Source organism: Hippopotamus amphibius, chromosome 1, assembly GCF_030028045.1.
Source record: "Hippopotamus amphibius kiboko isolate mHipAmp2 chromosome 1, mHipAmp2.hap2, whole genome shotgun sequence".
Classification (NCBI taxonomy): domain Eukaryota; kingdom Metazoa; phylum Chordata; class Mammalia; order Artiodactyla; family Hippopotamidae; genus Hippopotamus; species Hippopotamus amphibius.
This window is the reverse complement of record NC_080186.1, coordinates 221,185,204-221,205,873: the sequence shown is the minus strand read 5'-3', so window position 1 is coordinate 221,205,873 and position 20,670 is coordinate 221,185,204. Positions and strand designations below refer to the sequence as shown.

General features: G+C 36.1%; 1 protein-coding gene across 5 annotated transcripts in view; it reads left to right on the top strand.

Moving 5' to 3' along the window:
• The window catches only part of CDK7 (cyclin dependent kinase 7), a 28,920-nt gene extending 8,451 nt beyond the window's left edge, over positions 1 to 20,469 (top strand). For all 5 annotated transcript variants that reach the window (XM_057741828.1, XM_057741817.1, XM_057741846.1 and 2 more), the window contains 8 exons: positions 251 to 319; positions 2,038 to 2,148; positions 3,495 to 3,613; positions 5,248 to 5,347; positions 14,769 to 14,855; positions 18,499 to 18,648; positions 19,671 to 19,818; positions 20,218 to 20,469. In XM_057741828.1, the coding sequence (XP_057597811.1) occupies positions 251 to 319; positions 2,038 to 2,148; positions 3,495 to 3,613; positions 5,248 to 5,347; positions 14,769 to 14,855; positions 18,499 to 18,648; positions 19,671 to 19,818; positions 20,218 to 20,246 (813 nt within the window). In that variant the 3' untranslated portion in view covers positions 20,247 to 20,469. The remainder of the gene's footprint in view (positions 1 to 250; positions 320 to 2,037; positions 2,149 to 3,494; positions 3,614 to 5,247; positions 5,348 to 14,768; positions 14,856 to 18,498; positions 18,649 to 19,670; positions 19,819 to 20,217) is intronic.
• Positions 20,470 to 20,670: the final 201 nt, after the last annotated feature.

The window sequence follows — 20,670 nt, the reverse complement described above, 5'->3', positions numbered from 1 at the left end:
TCCCAAAATTTGGAGGGAGAGGTTAAGTGATTTTTTTAATAGTAAGGTTTAATATCTTGTGCTTCAAAGTACTAATTCCTAGCCAAAAAAGGATAAATATTAAATTTAATAAAATTATTTAAACTTTACAGAGAATTGTCAACAGTCCAAATGTTTATGTTTTTAAAAATTAATTCAGTTGGTGTAATACTGTCCAGTGTTTACTAGAGAATCACATGTTGATTTTTTTTTCTTTAATTTTGCTTTGCAGCTCCTTGATGCTTTTGGACATAAATCTAATATTAGCCTTGTCTTTGATTTTATGGAAACTGATCTAGAGGTAAGATTAAGATTCCTGGAGGAATTTTTTTTCTGTTAATCAAAAGAGAATCTAAATGTTTATTTTTCTACCTCTGAAGATACTGGCAGTCAAAAGAATGCTTAATTTTGTTGAAATCTCGTTGGTGCTCTTAAGTCAAAGATCTTCTGAGTCATTTAGCCATATTCCCAGTGTTAAATACAAGAGTTGGATTTCAATAGCATTTGTGTGTGCCAAGTTCCCAATACCTTATTGACATTACTTTTTAGAAAAATGAGTGTTTGGCTTTGGAGGATTTGGAGCTTCTTTGTGATATTATCACAGAATATCCTTTTGAAAGCCGTTTCTTTTTGAGAAAAATAAGATTTTATGCTTTTCATTAATATTAATTGAATCTCAGTAACGGACAGTCCAAGGATGTGGAACAAATGGAATTCTCATACACTGCTAATGAGAATGCAAAGTGATACAGCTACTTTGGAAAACAGTTTGGCAGTTTCTTATACAGTTAAATATATACTTAGGGTATGGTCTAGTAAATACCACCTGTATGTATTTATTTATCCAAGGGAAATAAAAACATGTCTACACAGATGTTTAGCTTTAGCTTTATTCATAACTACCCAAACTGGAAACAACCCAAATATCTTTCATCAAGTAAATGTATAAACAAACTGGTACATTCATAAAGTGGGATACTGTTTGAGAATAAAAAGAAACAAACTACTAACATATGCAACAGTATAGATGAATCTCAAATACATTATACTAAATGAAAGATGCCAGGCTCAAAAAGCTATTGATATTGTATGATTCCATGTATAATTCTTTGGAAAAAGCAAAACTAAAAGAACAAATCAGATCAGTGGTTGCTTGGGTTGGGAATCGACGGGGCGGTGTTGGGGGAGGCAGTTATAAAACTGTGTCTTGATTATGATAGTGGTTACACAACTGGATGTGTTTGTTAAAACTCATAGTACTGTGAGATTAAAAGAGTATATTTCACCTATGTTTTAAAAAAAAATGTGAATTTTTAGCTCATATAATGAAAAGACTAAAAATAAACCAACTCAAGGCATAGTTCATAAATAATGCTAACAGAACACAGTCTTTCACTTTAACTCACTGTTTTCTTCTGTGTTGCCTTATTTATGGGTATAATTTCTCAATATAGTGGCTCAGGCACTTGCAGGCCTCTATCTTTAAAAGTTTAATAATCCCTGAGGAAAGAAAGTACTTTGTTCCCTTTGAATCTAGCACAAGTATTTGGCTTGACTTGGCTCACATATCCATCCCTGAGCTAGTCTGAAAAGCAGGCCGCAGTGTGGTGACTGACCATCCCTGGGTCATGTGTCTACCTCTGAAAGACACAGGTAGTGCACAATTCTGCTTTAACCACGAGGACTAAACTGGGAACAGATGGTTTCCCAAAGGAGTGTTGAATGCTGTTGTCAGAAGGGGCTGTATATACTGGGGCAAGTGAAGACAACAGATGTTTGCTACATGGATGCCTGAAAACAAAGCAGTAGGAGATAAAGCACTGATTTCTTTCCAAACCAAAGATACGATCCCTAACCATGTAATTGGAAGTTCTGAGGAGCTTCTTAAGGAGAATTAGGCAACCTTTCTTGAGATTCTCCTCTATGAATAAATCCATTTTATGTCTAGAAATGATTTTATATAGTAGAGTTTATTTGGAATAATAAAGTATACCTGCATATTGTATGCCTGCTTTACAGGTTATAATAAAGGATAACAGTCTTGTGCTGACACCATCACATATCAAAGCCTACATGTTGATGACTCTTCAAGGATTAGAATATTTACATCAACATTGGATTCTACATAGGGTAGGATTTTTAACCAAGTATGATTGCTTCTTCACGTTGTAGTCAAACTTTATGTAGCCAATTTATTACACAAAAGGTGTGAGTATGTAAATTGTTAAAGATAGAGCTGGACCGTTTTATCCAACCTTCTTCCTGTGTGTGCTGCCTTCAGTTCCACCACATGGTGCTATGAGGACTCTGAATTACTATTGTGAAATTTAGAAATGGAAGAGACCTAGTCCTTCATTTTTTTCATAGTTGAAGAGCTAAGTTGCTGACCAAAGGTACACATTTTTTTCAAGGTCAGCAGCTGAGAACTGACAAGAGTATTAGAACCTAGACATTTTGGCTTGAAGTCCATTTTTGTGCTATACTTTTGCATTGGGAAAAAAACCAAAACCAAAAACAGTGGGAGTCTAGATTAAATTATACAATGCAAAAATACCTTTGGAAAAAATATTTCTGATAGCTCTAAAATTCTAGGACATAATGAAATAAAATTTCTGAAATGGCTGAGTCATTGCTAGGAACATTCAGCTATTAGAACAAGGCTGATCATTTAGATAGGTAGATGTTCTTAGGCACCCTATTTAGATGAAATAGCTAAAAATATATGTTATAGTTAGTAATTCTCATACTCAAGCTTGGAATCCCTTTTAGGTTATTGCTAATATCTTTTTTTTTTTTTTTAAGAATTTTTATTGAGATACAGTTAACAGACAATAAACTGCATATATTTAGAGTGTACAATTTGGTATTCCAATCTCCCATTTCATTGCCCCCCAACCCTGCCCACTTTCCCCACTTTTTAGCATAGACTGTATTCCTCATCCTCATAAATGCATAATATATTTATTTACTGACGTTCAGATATATTGTGGGATTTTTTTTGTTTGATTTTGTCTTGATTTTGGCCTCGCAGGTTGTGGGATCTTAGTTCCATGACCAGGGATTGAATCCAGGCCCTCATCAGTGAGAGTGCCAAGTCCTAACCTCTGAACCACCAGGGAATTCCCCATATATATTGTTACTAAATTAATAGCAGCAGCTATTTATTTGCTTACTATAAGCCTGTCATTACACCAGGGTTTTTACAGGAAATATTAAATTTAATCCTCACAGCAAACCTGTGAAGTAGGTAAATCGAAGTTCAGTGAAATTAAGTACCTTGACCCAATATTTCACTAAATAACATGTCCAATCTTATTTTGCTTTGTAGGATTTTACGTCAATTAAAAAACATATTGGTGGTTGTTTAGATTTGGGGTGTTACCCTATTTCTGCTAAGTTTAAATTTAAGCCAGCTAAATGTATCATTATGATGTTCTCTACCCTGCTTACTTGTTTGTTTAAAACCTCCATTATAGGACCTAAAACCAAACAACTTGTTGCTAGATGAAAATGGAGTTCTAAAACTGGCAGATTTTGGCCTGGCCAAATCATTTGGGAGCCCCAATAGAGCTTATACACATCAGGTTGTAACCAGGTAAGGATTTCTTAACTAACTGAAACCTTATGTTGTGTAAGATATTAATCACAAATGAGCATCATTTGGCTTCTCTGAAATTTTGGCAGAGTTCAGGGATTATTATTGATATTTTATTAAAAATTAACCTTTTTTATATTATGTATATCTATGAAAAAAATATATAGCTCTTTCAAACTGAGTTAACTCAGTCCACAGAGATTTACTGAGTAATTTTTGGGACTAATTTATGCTTCTTTAGTTAGGTAGGTTGGAACTTTACTGGCTATTCTTTTACATAATCACCTGATTTGGCGGGGGCCTGTGCTTATTTTATTGGTTAGTCCTGATTCCATATTCTTTATCATTCAGTGTCAATGAAAATTCTCTAAACAAAGCAGTGCATTTGTATTTGGGTTTTTCATATTATTAGTTGCTTATATTTTCTGTTTATATTTTTTATGTATAAAAACTAAAAATTGCATTAAATAGGTAGGGACGGTAGACTTTATAATTCTCTTCAGGATGGCATTTGTTAATTTCCCTGACTCTTTTAAGGATCTGAGAAGATCTGCAGATTCTCTATCCTTTTAAATTACTTTTGTCACCTTCTTCCAAACAGATTTCACTGGGTGTCAATCACCTGAGCCCTGAATAAAAAGTAAGGGATATAAGTAGTTGTTCATGTAATTTCTGGAAAGATTAAGCCCATCATTCAAGAACTCTGAGAGCTCAGGAAAAGGGACCCACATACATGAGCATTGTGTGCCACTGCTTTTCATCTACCCATTTCTCATACTTTCTCTTCTTGCAAATCAGATGCTACTAATAGGTCAAATTAAAGTGAGGACTGAGAATTAACAATTTAGGTTAGTGATGTGGATATCTTGATAAGCTAGATGAGCAGTTTTGGTGGAGTGGTGGGATGAAAGCCTGACTAAAACGGGTTTAAGAGGATGAGGGAAGAGGAAATGGGTAAGAGAGAAGAGGAAATGGAGACAGTAAGAACAGACAACCAGAGAATGAGAGGTAACTGTTAGGGGAAGTAGGGTCCAAAGAAGTTTTTGTTGTTTGTTTCTTTGTTTTTTTAGTTTATTTTTTAAGGCTAGAAAAATAATGATGTTTGACATTGATGATAAAAATCTAATAAAAACAAAAAGTTGATGTAGGAGAAGGAGGAGAGAATTGCAGGAGCAGTATCCTTAAAAATAGGCAAAAGAGTGTGGCGTCCAGTGCCACACTGGAGAAATTGACTTTAAAACAGTCAAGAATAGGTCATTTGTAGTTATGGATGGAGAGGTGGATTGTGAGAGTACAAACGACTGAAGGTGAGTCTGTAGAAATTTTGTTTCATTACTTATATTATTTCGCTGAAGTAGGAATTAAGGGCATCAGCTGAGAGGAAGGATGGTGTTGAGGGTTTCCGGAGAAAGAAGGTGTTAATCATCTAAAAGTGGGAGAGTGAATAGACTAAGGGTGTTTGTAATTTTCTGGCAGCAATATGGAACTCCTTGGTTTTGTAGCCAATTTTTCTTGAGTTAATATATCCATAAAAGTGCATTTCATCAGTGCATGATGTTTTGCTGATGAGTTTTCTCTAAGAAATTCTTTAATAATTCCATCCTAAAATGACAGTATTTCTTTTTGTTCTTCAGGTGGTATCGGGCCCCTGAGCTACTATTTGGAGCTAGAATGTATGGTGTAGGTGTGGACATGTGGGCTGTTGGCTGTATATTAGCAGAGTTGCTTCTGAGGGTAAGTCTTGAATTGATGTATACCCTTCAGTATCATTATAGGAATTTGTTCTTTTTTTTTTTGATGTGTATATATATATATATATTTTAAGAACTTTTATTGAGACACAGTCAACACACAACAAACTGCATGCATTTAGAGTGCACAACCCGGCATCCTAATCTCCCAATTCATTCCACCCCAGTCCTCCCCGCCTTCCCCACCTGGTGTCCACATGCTTGTTCTCCACATCTGGGTCTCCATTTCTGCCTTGCAAACTGGTTGATTTGTACCATTTTTCTATAGTCTGCACATATGTGTTATTATATGATATTTGTTTTCCTCTTTCTCACTTCACTCTTTATTACAGTCTCTAGGTCCATCCATGTCTCTAAAAATGTCCCAGCTTCATTGCTTTTTACAGCTGAGTAATATTCCATTGTATATATGTACCACATCTTTTTTATCCATTCACGTGTTGATGAACATTTAGGTTGCTTCCATGTCCTGGCTATTGTAAATAGTGCTGCAATGAACATTGGGGTGCATGCGTCTTTTTGAATTATGGTGTTCTCTGGGTATATGCCCAGCAGTGGGATTGCTGGGTCATATGGTAACTCTATTTTTAGTTTTGCAAGAAACCTCCATACTGTTCTCCACAGTGGCTGTATCAATTTAAATTCCCACCAACAGTGCAAGAGCATTGCCTTTTCTCCACACCCTCTCCAGCATTTACTGTTTGTAAATTTTCTGATGATGCCCATTCTAACTGGTCTGAGGTGATACCTCATTGTCATTTTGATTTGCATTTCTCTAATAATTAGTGATGTTGAGCAGCTTTTCATGTGCCTCTTGGCCATCCGTATGTCGTCTTTGGAGAAATGCCTATTTAGGTCTTCTGCCCATTTTTTGGTTGGGTTGTTTGTTTTTTTGATATTGAGCTGGATGAACTGTTTATATATTTCAGAGATTAATCCTTTGTCTGTTGATTTGTTTGCAAATATTTTCTCCCATTCTGAGGGTTGTCTTTTCGTCTTGCTTATACTTTGCTTTGCTATGCAGAAGCTTTGAAGTTTCATTAGATCCCACTTATTTATTTTTGTTTTTATTTCCATTACTCAAGGGGGTGGATCAAAAAAGATCTTGCTATTATTTACGTCAGAGAGTGTTCTTATGTTTTCCTCTATGAGTTTTATAGTGTCTGGCCTTACAGTTAGGTCTTTAATCCATTTTGAGTTTATTTTTGTTTATGGTGTTAAGGAGTGTTCTAATTTCATTCTTTACATGTAGCTGCCCAGTTTTTCCAGCACCACTTATTGAAGAGGCTGCCTTTTCTCCATTGTATATCCTTGGCTCCTTTGTCATAGATTAGTTGACCATAGTTTATCTCTGGCCTTTCTATCCTGTTCCGTTGATCTATATTTCTGTTTTTGTGCCAGTACCATACTGTCTTGATCACTGTAGCCTTGTAGTATAGCCTGAAGTCAGGAAGCCTGATTCCACCAACTCCATCTTTCCTTCTCAAGATTGCTTTGGCTATTCGGGGTCTTTTGCGTTTCCATGCAAATCATAAATGAATTTAGATGGAAAAATTCTCAACAAAATACAAGCCAACAGAATCCAGCAACACATTAAAAGGATCATACACCATGATCAAGTGGGGTTTATCCCTGGAATGCGAGGATTCTTCAATATATGCACATCATTCAATGTGATACACCATATTAATAAATTGAAGGATGAAAACCACATGATCATCTCAGTAGATGCAGAAAAAGCTTTTGACAAAATTCAACACCCATTTATGATAAAAACTCTCCAGAAGGTGGGCATAGAGGGAACCTACCTCAACATAATAAAGGCCGTATATGACAAACCCACAGCAAACGTCATTCTCAATGGTGAAAGACTGAAAGCATTCCCTCTAAGATCAGGAACAAGACAAGGATGTCCACTCTCACCACTACTATTCAACATAGTTTTGGAAGTCCTTGCCACAGCAATCACAGAAGAAAAAGAAATAAAAGGAATCCAGATTGGAAAAGAAGAAGTAAAACTGTCACTGTTCACAGATGACATGGTATTATACATAGATAATCCTAAAGATGCTACCAGAAAACTACTTGAGCTAATCAATGAATTCGGTAAAGTTGCAGGATACAAAATTAACACACAGAAATCTCTTACATTTTTATACACTAACAATGGAAGATCAGAAAGAGAAATTAAGGAAACAATCCCATTCACCATTGCAACAAAAAGAATAAAATACCTAGGAATAAACCTAACCAAGGAGGTAAAAGACCTGTACTCAGAAAACTATAAGACACTAATGAAAGAAATCAAAGATGACACAAACAGATGGAGGGACAGACCACGTTCTCGGATTGGAAGAATCAACATTGTGAAAATGACACTAGTACCAAAAGCAATTTACAGATTCAGTGCAATTCCTACCAAATTACCAGTGGCATTTTTCACAGAACTAGAACAAGGAATTTGTTCTTATAATTTGTGTAAGAATTATCTTCCTAGAGGTAATTCCCAGAGAGGAGTACTCCTTAAAACAAAAAGCCAACAAACAGGTTAATAAAAAAAAACTTCTGCCAAGTGCAGCCTTTTTATTAATACTAACGCGAGATGAGAAGACCTCCCATTTAGGACAATAAAGGTTTTATTATAGATCATTCTGTGTTCTGAAATGTAACCATAATAAAACTCTCATTGGGTTAATATGATACTATCTCTACAGTAACTAAAAGTGTTAGGATAAGCTTCTGTACTTCTGGGATTTTTTTGTTTGGGCTGGTTAAAAGTACACTTTAAGAGATATGTAATACCAACTGCTGGAGGTGCAACTCTGCATTACTTTAAATATTGTGTGAGAGGAGCATTTTAGTTCTGTTCAAGCAGAGCAGACATGGTGGTCCTATAGCATTTCTCAAACTGAGACCATCTTACAATGAAACATCCTCTCCCTTCCCTCACTGTAGAGAAACATTTTTCTTCAATTGTGCAGGAAAACAATATGGCAAAATGGTACAATTCTTGCCAGCTTGGTAAGGTTTCTTTAGCTATGAAGTTTAGTTTAGCCCTTCTTAACAATGAAGGCAGAGGGGTATTGAGGAATCCTACTGAGGCTGTGTTTTTTTCCTCCTTACCAGATTCGAGCCTCTACTCTCCCTCTCCTCATGCCATATGTATTTAAAGAAATGTGAACCCAAAACACAAAAATACAGCTATTTATTTCCTTGAACACAGAAAATACCTTCTGTACACCACAGAGACGATACCTCTTTAAACATCTTTTTTTAGTTTAGTGTGAGTTCGATGCATCATTTTGAGATGCTCACCCTTCTGAATGCTTGTAAAGAAACTTTCACATTTAGGCTTGAAGATGATATAGGTAATCCCTGTGCTAGTAATGGGTCCTCTGAATCACCTGGTGTGACAACTCTGCTACTCAACAAAAATAATAGAGTTTACTGGAAGGATACATTTGAGAATCTATTAACTCTCAAAAGCCCAGTTCATTCATGACCAAGACAAGAACAGAATTCCATAGCCCCTAGTGTTATGACTGATCATTCCATTTAGAGAGTAAGGAGAGAGAGACAGCAGTGGAGAATAAGTGGGTTAGAAGTTGTGGACCTGGTTGAAATTATAGTTGGAGTCTTTTTAACCATTGGCCGCTTTGTTGGAATCATTATTAAGGTTATGAAGGAGTTGACAGGCAGCCATGTTTGGTGAAGAATTGTACCATTTTGCCATATTTTTTTCCTGCACAGTTGAAGAAAAGTGTTTCCTATTTTAGACTATCTCTGTGCTCATTTGAAAATATAATCCATGGAAATGTCCACACAGTTTTGAATCTGTAGTGAGATTCTGCAGTCCAAATAGATAATAATTAAAAGCAGGATTATTCAGAAGATTTCCTAATATAAGCATTTAGCTTTTATAAAGTGTTGTTTTTCTTTTATATAAGTTTTATAAAAGTAGGTTTAATAACTAAAGAACAGGAGTAATACTAAGTAAGCCTATATCTAACCAAAGTAATCTATATAGTTTAAAACATTTTAGAAACAAATTGGTCTGCATTCTGACCTCTGTTATTGTTAAATGAAAAGGAATTTAAAAATATTTATGCTAGTGGAGTACTTAGGTCCAGTATTATGTCACTAAATAACACAAATCTACTTTTTAATTTATCTGTTTATGTTCTTTTTTTTTAATCATGATTTGAGACAGTGATTAATAGGAAATCTAAACTTGGATATTACCTACTGAGCATTATCTGGTCTAGATAGCTTCAAAGATAACCATTTTAGGACTTCCCTGGTGGCGCAGTGGTTAAGAATCCGCCCGCCAATGCAGGGGACACGGGTTCAAGCCCTAGTTTGGGAAAATTCCACATGCTGCGGAGCAACTAAGCCCGTGCGCCACAACTACTGAGCCTGTGCTCTAGAGCCCATGAGCCACAGCTTCTGCAGCCTGCACACCTAAGAGACTGTGCTCTGCAACAAGAGAAGCCACCACAGTGAGAAGCCTGTGTACTGTAACAAAGAGTAGCCCCCACTCTCAGCAACTAGAGAAAGCCTGCGTGCAGCAAGGAACACCCAACACAGCCATAATTAATTAATTAACTAACTAATTAATTAATTTTTAAAAAAAGTCTGTAGTTTGAGGAGACATTTTACACTTTATAGGAAGGTCACAGGGCATCATACAGGCCTGCATTAGAGCATTCCCTAGAGATGATGTGGTAATCCAAAGGTTTGATCAGCCAGCAGCTGCCTGCCCTACTCTTACTTCATTCAACGGTGAGGATCCAGAGCTAATGGCTCGGCCTGTATTTGATCTTCAGCTGTCTGAAGATACAGTTGATTTGGCTGTATCAGCTCAGAACAGAGCTTCCATCAGTTTTTGCACAGGCTTCTGGATGCACATGGGTGTTAGAGGCTATAGGATTTCAGATATTCAAGAACTTTATTGATCATGCCTATTGCGTAAAAAAAAATGCCGATTTTCTAATATTTGGTTTGTGATCTCTGCCTCTCTGTAGAGACATGAGAAAGAAAAAATAAACTTCTACAGTGTCGGTTTTCTTAAAAAGACGGGTCTTAACACAGTTTTAGAAGAGTATTCATGAGTGGAGTCATAATGGAAAGAACCAGAGAGAAGTCCCTCTTGGGTTCCTTTACTGTTGAACTCAGTACTTCTCTTCCTTTTAGGATTAATTGGACTCTTTTTCCTAAAACCAAAAAGTTTTAATTCATATGCTTAGTCACAATTGTGTGTTGGTAAAATTCCGGTATCCTCCAAGAAGTTGTTACAGAACAGGATAAAGAAAACAATAAAAAGCACAGGCTATTCCTCTGGTAAGGTTTGTGTTTGCAATATGTGGATGTTTCTTGAATATTGTGTAGTTGTATGAACTAAGTATAGATGGCCCATTAGCTCATATTTCATATTTAACAAGTGAAAATCTGTTACGAATGAGATTGTAGAAGAGCTACCATATGAGCTTATTAATCATCCCTAGGGAAAAAAAAAAAACATACTCTGTCTTGGGTTACCTACTGGACCCAGTATACCTACTCATGACAGTGGATTTTTTTAGTCAATGTTGCATTGATGCTTAATACAATGAAGACATTTTCAAATAAAGTGATAATTATATCTTAAGGATTTTTAAGATGGCAAGGCAGAAATTTCCCCGCCTCAGAAGTTATCTCGAAAAGAAACAACATAAATGTTTGAAATTAGGAGGTGCTTATAACACTATGCCAGAAGATATGAAGGCAGAAATGAAGGCTGAAACTCTTCAGAAAAGAATACCAACTAAAGGCAAATTTTGTTTGGCACACAGAATCCTGGAGTTGCTTACCAGTGAGAGGCACCAGTGATCACTGATGGCAATAATGAGGTGCAGGTCTAAAAACAGAAGGGTTGCTTAAAAAACGTGTGCTTTGAGCAGTTCACACCGAGGTCCCAAATACAGCCAGGTTACTTTCCTTCCCCCAGCTGTACTTCCCTGTAACTTATTTCTCCACTAGAGAAAGGTTTATTCTCCAAAGAAATTGAAGCAGGAATCTTTAGACATGGCCATCCTTAGACACCGTGGAGGATGGGGATGAGATGCCAGGGTGAAAACATGCAGATTACGTGAAAGTTTGCACACTAAACAGTAAAACTTCCAACTTATTTCCCCTGTTCAGCTCCCAGAACCCTGGCAGCCAGTGCAAAACTCTTTTTTAACTCAGGTAAAAGATCAGAGGATCCTTCACTGGAAGAACTGAATGCTCCCAGAGAATAGACCCACAGGTAACATTGTTACCTGTCCAATCTTCCTAGAGTAAAGCCCATGAGTTAACAAGCTCTTCTCATAGATAGAATGCTTCGAATCAGCTTTTTCAGTACCTTACCCTTAAATATGAATGGTTAGCCAGTGATCACCAGATAGTTATCAGGGATTTTTGGGTATTTTATGACTGCTCCCAACATGTAAGGATCACCAAATAATTGGCAAGGATCATCAGATTTTATTTATTTATTTATTTATTTATTTATTTATTTATTTATTTATTTATTGGCTGCATTGAGTCTTTGTTGCTGCACACAGGCTTTCTCTAGTTGCATTGAGCAGGGGCTGCTCTTCATTGTGGTGCACGGGCTCCTGATTGTGGTGGCTTCTCTTGTTGCAGAGCATGGGCTCTAGGTGTGTGGGTTTAAGTAGTTGTGGCACTTGGGCTCAATAGTTGTGGTGCACGGGCTTAGTTGCTCCATGGCATATGGGATCTTTCTGGACCAGGACTCAAACTCGTGTCCCCTGCATTGGCAGGCAGATTCTTAACCACTGCGCCACCTAGGAAGTCCCCAGATATTTGATGAAAGCATCCAACATGAATGACAGACTGAAACAAACTAAAAAAGAAACTTGGAAAAGACAGACACTATCAGGTAGCAGAAGAAAATTCATCCTCCCCTTCCCACCCCCACCAAATCTTCAGAGAACAGAGAGAATATACTGCATTATGTAAAACAAGAACATAATGCTTTTTTACTAAAGGAACAAAGAATAAAGGGTACTTGAAATTTTTCAAATAGGATAACTAAAAGCAAACAAAAATAGAAAAATAAGCTAAAGAACTCTTTCATTAAGTAGAACCAAAAGATAAAAGAGATGGACTGTAGTGGGGAAAAGATAAGAAAATTAGCTGATTGATCCAGGAGTAATCTTAGAATTTAGCAAAGGAGAACAAAGAAAATGGAGGGTAGGAAATTCATAAGAAAATAACCCAGCATTGATGGATGTGAATAGGTTGGAAGTGCCATAAAGATTCTGCACGATGAATGAAAGAAGACCCAGGGACTTCCCTGGTAGTACAGTGGTTAAGAATCTGCCTGCCAATGTAGGGGACATGGGTTCAAGCCCTGGTCCGGGAAGATACCATATGCTACGGAGTAACTAAGCCGGTGTGCCACTACTATTGACCCTGTGCTCTAGAGCCCGCGAGCCACAACTATTGAGCCCATGTGCCACAACTACTGTAGCTCACGAGCCTAGAGCCCTTGCCCCACAACAAGAGAAGCCATCACAATGAGAAACCCGCGCACCACAATGAAGAGTAGCCCGTGCTCGCCACAACTAGAGAAAGCCTGTGTGCAGCAACAAAAACCCAACACAGCCAAGAGTAAATAATTTTTTCAAAAAAGAAAGAAGACCTATGCTAAGACACATTGTGAAATTTCAGAGTACCATGGGATTCTTAAGAAAAAGCCTATATTTCCACAGAGAGGCAAAACATGAAAAGCTTACACAGAAACCAAAATAAAGGATTAGGGAAAAGATGGCATCAGACTTCTCAACAGCGACATTGGAAGATAACAGAACACACTGTGAGGGATCCAAAGTTCACACATTAGGCAGCTCATTTTAATTTAAATTTCTTACATCAGACAGAAGCACCCATCCTTAAAATCTGGTTAAATTTCAAGCTTGCTCACAAAACTAAGGCTATGATGATGCGTGTCCCTGTCTTCAGATCTCATAGTACAATTTATGTTGGTGGTCTGCAGAATAGCAGAAAATCCTTTGAGGTATAAGAAGAAAATGTGAGCATGTCTAAGATCTATAAAATGTTATTTATCATCCATTCTAGTTTCTGTTTTATTCACATTTAATATACATAGTAGCACGCTATTATAAATATATAATTTAAGTAGGGGTTGTATTAAGCCTGGGTCCAGTCAGAATATAGAAAGCACACATTAATTTGAAGAGAGAAGTTTAAAGAATTATTAACTCTGACAAGAGGTTGGAGAAACTGGCCACACTGCAGGAACCTGGTAGATTCTAGAAGCTGAGAGTGCTGCAGGAGTCTGCCAGGCAAACAAGCTGGAACCAGAAAGCAAAATTTTTCTTCTTGTGATGTCTTTCCAGCATCCTCTACTGACAAAGCTTCATTTGGCAAAGTAAAAAATAAAGGGCCCAGACCCATTTTTGCAGAGAGGTCAAAGAGGGAGAATTTAGAATATATTGATAAATAACAGTTGTTTTTGTTTTGTTTTGTTTTGTTGCTGGTAGAGGTCCACAGTAATAAAAATGTTGGAGTCTTGGTACTTAATTTCATGTCTTCCCAGCGAGTCTATAAGCTTTTTCATTGCCTTTAACAGTGCCAAAGGCCTCTTACTCACAGAGTAGAGAAAACTTTTTTTTTTCTTTTCTGTATACTTACATGTCTGAGGAGGAATTGGAAAAGTGTCTTTGTGTAGCAAAGATTTTGATCATTTCTTATCAGCTTACTAATGTTTAACTTATAACTATTTTTCCTCTTAAAGTTGGCCAGTATACCTCTTCAAAGAATTTGCCAAGAGATTGTTTATGTAATATTGGAATATAGATGTGTTCTCTTGCCTCCCAGCCTTTGCACCTGCCCTTTTGCTAGAATAATTTTTTCTCCTACCTTAAACTTTTCTTCCGGCAACTCTTATCTTTGTCAGCTTTCGTGGCCACTTCCTGTAGGAAGCCTTCCCTGACCTGTCCAGAGTGGGTTAGGTGCTGTTCCTGTGTGCTCTAGGATCCTATCCTGTGCTCTCACTGAACACATCATCTTGTAAACACCCCTTTACTGGTATCATCATTGTTCACCATGTCCATCCCAGGGCCTGTCTTCTTCCCTTGTTTAAATGCCTAGGGCTTAGCACAGTGCCTGTGACATGGTAAGTGTTTATTAAAGATTTGAGGAGTGAGTAAAATGGGCAGTGTTGTACTCTTTACTTGGATAGCAATGGCAGGATCTAATGCCACATTCAGCATACCTCAGACTAAATTTAAATTTTGTTATAGTGGTAGTGTTTCTTATTAAATTAAGTTTGTAGTATTATTATGTAACAGCTATCACAAACCATCTTGAAATATCTGCCTCTCACTTTCTTTCAGGTTCCTTTTTTGCCAGGAGACTCAGACCTTGATCAACTAACAAGAATATTTGAAACATTGGGTACACCAACTGAAGAACAGTGGCCTGTAAGCCTTCATACATGTTCTTTGAAATTTAGTTAGAATTCTGAATAGTGCTGTACCATGAATATTACTTAAAGAAATGTACTCATTGTCTTAATTTACTCACAATATATACGTATTGCAAAGTTGGACAAAAAGTAGAAGTTAAAATTATGATACACCATCCAGCCTACCCCATCTTATAGCCCGCCCCTATCCCAGTAATTCCCATCCCAGGCTTAATCACTCTTATTTTGGTGTAAAGCCTTGCTCTGAGGATACACACACAAACACATAAGTACATATAGAGTTGCTTTTTCTTTTATTCTTTAACAAAAATGCAAATTTTTTTGCAACCAACTTGCTCTTAATATTACTGACGTTCCCCTTTAAGCCATGTACTATTTCATTTTATGGGTGCTCCATGCCAGCTCATCAACATCTTCATGGATTTGGGTATATTTATTGAAATTTCAATAACACAGTCAAGAATTTTTTAGTATTATGGTTTTTTTTTTTTGGCCATGCTGCATTGCTTTCGGGATCTCAGTTCCCCAGCTAGGGCTTGACCCTGGGCCACAGTAGTGAAAGCCCAGAATCCTAACCACTGGGCCACCAGGGAACTCCCTATTACTTATTCTTAACCCATTATATGTCTACAAAAAAGAAATACTGTGATAACATTTAAAACAATATAAGTTGTTTTAAATTTATATATTGTTTTAATATATATAAAACAATAAATTTTATATATTACAGTTCAGTGAAATTCTTACTTGTTCATTCTTAAATTATAATTGTAGACCTTTTGATTTTTTTTTCTATTATAGCCTCATATCCTGGGGAAAAAATAAATATTAGAAAAGAGAAATTTTATTCGGTCTCTTTACCTTCTGGTTAAAACCGTAATGAAATTATCTGAAACTGAAATTAAGGAGTTTCTTTTGTGCTATTACTTCTTCAACTTTGTAATTGAAAGTTGGCTGTACGTTCTAATTGTGAAACGTGCTCTCATAGCTTTCATTTATTGGACACTTACTGTATGCCATTAATGGTAGGGTTTCATAATTTATATTTAATTCTCCCAACAGTCCTATTAAGGTAGGTACTATTACTCCCATTTTACACATGAGACATCTGAGGTTTACTGAGGTTAAGTAACTTACCTGAAGCTACCCAGTGTCAGAGCTGGGACTACAGTCTGGGTCTTTGTGACTCCAGAGCCATGTCATAGCATTTATTCTATACTTTTCTATTTGACATGATTTTCTAAATAGTAGTTGCTTACTGATGTTTTCCATGGATTTTTAAAAATTCTTCTTTTGATTTACATGCAGAAAGAAATAATACATGATATATCCCTTATACCCTTTACCCAGCTTCCCACAATGCTAACATCTTGCACAATTAGGATATCACAACCAGCATACTGACATCGATACAGTTAATATACAGGACATCACCACAAAGAGCCCTTTTACAGACATACCCACTCCTCTCCATTCCTACTCCTTCTTTAACCTCTGGCAGTCACTAATAATGTTCTTCATTTTTGTAACTTTGTCATTTCAAGACTGTTAGAAACAGAGTCATATAATGTGTAAGCTTTTGGGATTGATTTTTTTTTTCCACATTCAACATAATTTCACATTCAACATAATTGTTGTGTATATCAATAATTCTTTCCTTTTTATTGCTGAGTAGTATGAATGTACCAGTTTGTCTGATTATTCACTCATTGAAGGACATCTGCATTATTTCCAGTTTTGAGCTGTTACAAATAAAACTATTATAAATATTCACTTACAAGGGAATGCCCTGGCCGTCCAGTGGTTGGGCGTCTACACACTCACTGCTGAGGGCCCAGGTTCCATCCAGGGTCGGGGAACGAAGACCCCCACAAGCTGCTCTGCTTAAAAAAATTTAAAAAATAAAAAAATCATCTACAGGCTTTTGTGTAACTATAAGTACTGATTTCTCTGGGACAAATGACAAGGAGTGCAGTTGCTGAGTCATGGTGGCTGTATGTGTAGCTTAAGAAACTGCCAAACTGCTTTCCAAAGGGGCTATGCCATTTTATATTCTCAGCAGCAATATATGAGTAATCCATTTTCTCTGCGTCCTCTGTAGCATTTGGTGGTGTCCCTTTTTTATTGTAAGCATTCTGAGGGGTGTGTATTGATAGCTCATTGTGACTTTAATTTTCTCTTCCCTACTGACTGATGGTGTTGAATATCTTTTCATGTACTTATTTGTCATCTGTATAGCTTTAATGAAATGTCTCCATGTCTTCTCCTTGTTTTTTAATTGGATTGTTTGTACTTTGGCTGAGTATTGAGCACTTTATATATTCAAGATACTTGCCCTTTGATCGTATATGTGGTTTGCAAACTTTCTCTTACACTGTAGTTTTCTTTTTCATCCTCTTCACAGAGTCTTTCCAGAGGAAAAGTTTTTAATTTTGATCAAGTGTGTTTTATCAGTTTTTCTTTTTATGAATAATGCTTTTGATGTCAAGTCAAAGAACTCTTTGCCTAACACAAAGATATTCCTGATGATTTTTTTTCCTTTTTTGTAAGTTTCATAGTTCTACATTTAACATTTAAGTCTGCGATCCTTTTTGAGTTTATTTTTATATGTGGTATGAGACTAAAAGTGTCTTTGATGGGGTGGATGGAAAGGAGCTGTTTATGATACCTGTTCCTCTGCCAATACCACAGTCTTAATTAAGTAGCTATATATTAAGTCTTGATATCAGGTAGACTGATTCCTCCCACTTTTGTTTTTTTTCAAAGTTGTTTTAGCTATTTTAGTTCCTTCTCCTTTTCATATAAATTTTAGAATAACCTATCTCTATCTATAATAATTTTGCCAGAATTTGGTTTAAGAATTGCATTAAACCTTGTATACCAATTTGAGGAGAATAGACATCCTTACAGTGTTGAATCTTCCAATCCACGAACATGATAGATCTCCCTGTTTATTTAGAGCCTTGATTTATTTCATCAGTGTTGCACAACTTTCAGTATATGAATCCTACCCGTTTTATTAGATTTTTCACCAAAGCATTTCATCATTCTTTTTTTTTTAAAATAAATTTATTTATTTATTTATTGGCTGCTTTGGGTCTTTGTTGCTGCACACGGGCTTTCTCTAAGTTGTGGCGAGCAGGGGCTACTCTTCATTGTGGTGTGCGGGCTCTTCATTGTGGTGGCTTCTTTTGTTGCGGAGCATGGGCTCTAGGTGCATGGGCTTCAGTAGCTGTGGCACACAGGCTGAGTAGTTGTGGTGCATGGGCTTAGTTGCTCTGTGGCATGTGGTATCTTCCTGGGGCAGGGATCAAACCCATGTCCCCTGCATTGGCAGGCGGATTCTTAACCACTGCGCCACCTAGGAAGTCCCATCATTCTTTTTGAGTGATTCTAAATGGCATTGGGTTTCATTTGTGTCCGTATGTTCTTAACTAGTATGGAGAACTACAGTTGACTTTTGTGTATTTATCTTCCTGTAACCTTGTCTGGTCACTAGTTCTAGGCATTTAATAGACTTCTTGAGATTTTCTACATAGATCATCATATCATCTGTATGACAGTTTTATTTATTCATTTGAGATCTACATGCCTTTCAATCCTTTACTGAAGTTTGAATTATAAAAATATTTTTACAGGACATGTGTAGTCTTCCAGATTTCGTGACATTTAAGAGTTTCCCTGGAATCCCATTACAACATATCTTCATTGCAGCAGGAGATGACTTGCTAGATCTTATACAAGGCTTATTCTTATTTAATCCGTGTACTCGAATTACAGCCACACAGGTATTTTAGCATATCTTTTGAATTTCTTAAAGTTTTCTAACATTCTTTAAATACTGAAAAGATGTGTTTCTGTTTTGTTTTAAGGAATAACAAATTTTATTTTTTCCCTAAGCTACAAGCACTATTCAGACTGGTATTAAATTATATGATGAAAACACAAGTGTAAGAGAGTTTACTCTTGCTTAGAAACATGTAAATACATTTCTATTTCATAATTAATTTGCTTTCAAGTAGTTCACTAGAGGGGGAAAAAACAAGGTTTTTGTATTTAAGACACTGGTATATTTCAATTAAACTCTTATGTATTAACTTAAATTTTGTGCCAAAATCAGTGCCAAAAGTATTTTGTTTTTCTCCCATAAAATGTAGTCCAGATATGCATCCTGGTTATTGTCCCAGTCAGAAAGTGATAATAGGGAGAAAATGGTACAGTCTGATACAACTGTATACTTACAAGAGATTGAAAGATATTCTAAACAGAAAAACACTGAAACTGAGTTAAGGGAAATAATAATCAAACTCAAGAAAAATGTGGAAGACCAAGAATATCTGCTGTTATAAAACAAGAGAGAAATGTTATCCAGCACAAAAATATAAGACCTATAGATTTGAAAAGTTTTTTTTTCTTTGAATTAAAAACAAGCACACAAAAATTAAGATTGGGGCAGGGAAAGGCTATTAATTTGTAGTGGATTGTTGGATTTTAATCCATTGTTTCCAACCTATTGCATCTTTTTAAAAGCTTTATTTTTAAGAATTTATATGAAGGTTATTTAATTGTGGAAAAATTTGAAGGTAGTGTCTTTTTCTTATAGTAATGGAACTATCAGTGAATCTTAGGCTAGATGTTTATTTGTAGTAACTTGCATGTCCAAATACTTGAAGTTAAGTTTGCTTGGGGAGGGGGTGTATTCACATAGTATTTATAATGCTCCTTACAATTTTGGAGGTTCGCTTTTCTTAAACACAGTTCAGATATTCACTTAAAATATTACTTTCTCTGGTATCTTTTCTTCTGAAAGGCATTGAAAACCAAGTATTTTAGTAATCGGCCAGGGCCAACACCTGGATGTCAGCTGCCAAGACCAAACTGTCCAGTGGACGCTTTAAAGGAGCAGTCCAATCCAGCCATAGCAACAAAACGGAAGAGAACAGAGGCCTTGGAACAAGGTAAAACACGCATTTTCACAAGAAATGAAAGGAATTCAAAAAACTCCAGATAGCTAATATACAGCTAGTGACTAAAGGGCAGCTAAGAAATGTAGACTGTGAACTGTTTACTTGTTATAAATTTAAATTGTATAGAATGTGATATTTTTGCTGTATTTGTTTCCATTGAGAATACTTACATCATGCTTTTTAAAAGGACGTGGGAACTTTTGAATATACCTCAGAGTTACAAGAACTATCCATGTGTACCCTATTTTCATAAATTCCTACTGGTACACTGTATGCTTAATGTTTAGTGCTTTTGGAAAATCAGAGCGAGTAAACAAATGGAACTGAAATGCAGTGACTGGTTACAATTGCTATAAGATTAAATGTCAACAACTTCATTTTTCCCCCTAGGAGGATTACCCAAGAAGCTAATTTTTTAGTTACAGAGAATACTGGACAATATTCTACTACTGAAGAGAATAGTGAAAAAGGCAAGATAGTAAACATTAATTAAATGCTTTAAAAGAAAAATTTGTAAATATTCTATACATGTAAAATATGTAAAACTGGGTTATTTTATTAAATGTATTTTAAAACAAACTTAATTCTGATTTTTCTGATTAGAGTGCAAAAGTAAGTTCAGTTCTCTGAAATGTAGAATTGTAAATGCATTAAGGAATCTTTAATAAAAATAATTATCAGTTATTTTAATGATCTGGCCCATATAGCATTACTAACTTGCAGTAAAGGGGACAGTATTTAAAAATAGAAAGATAGTAGTAATATAGCAAATACCTGCTACCCTGACTTAACAAATGTTAATATACTAAATGGGGGAAAAAAACAACATTACAGATAAAATTG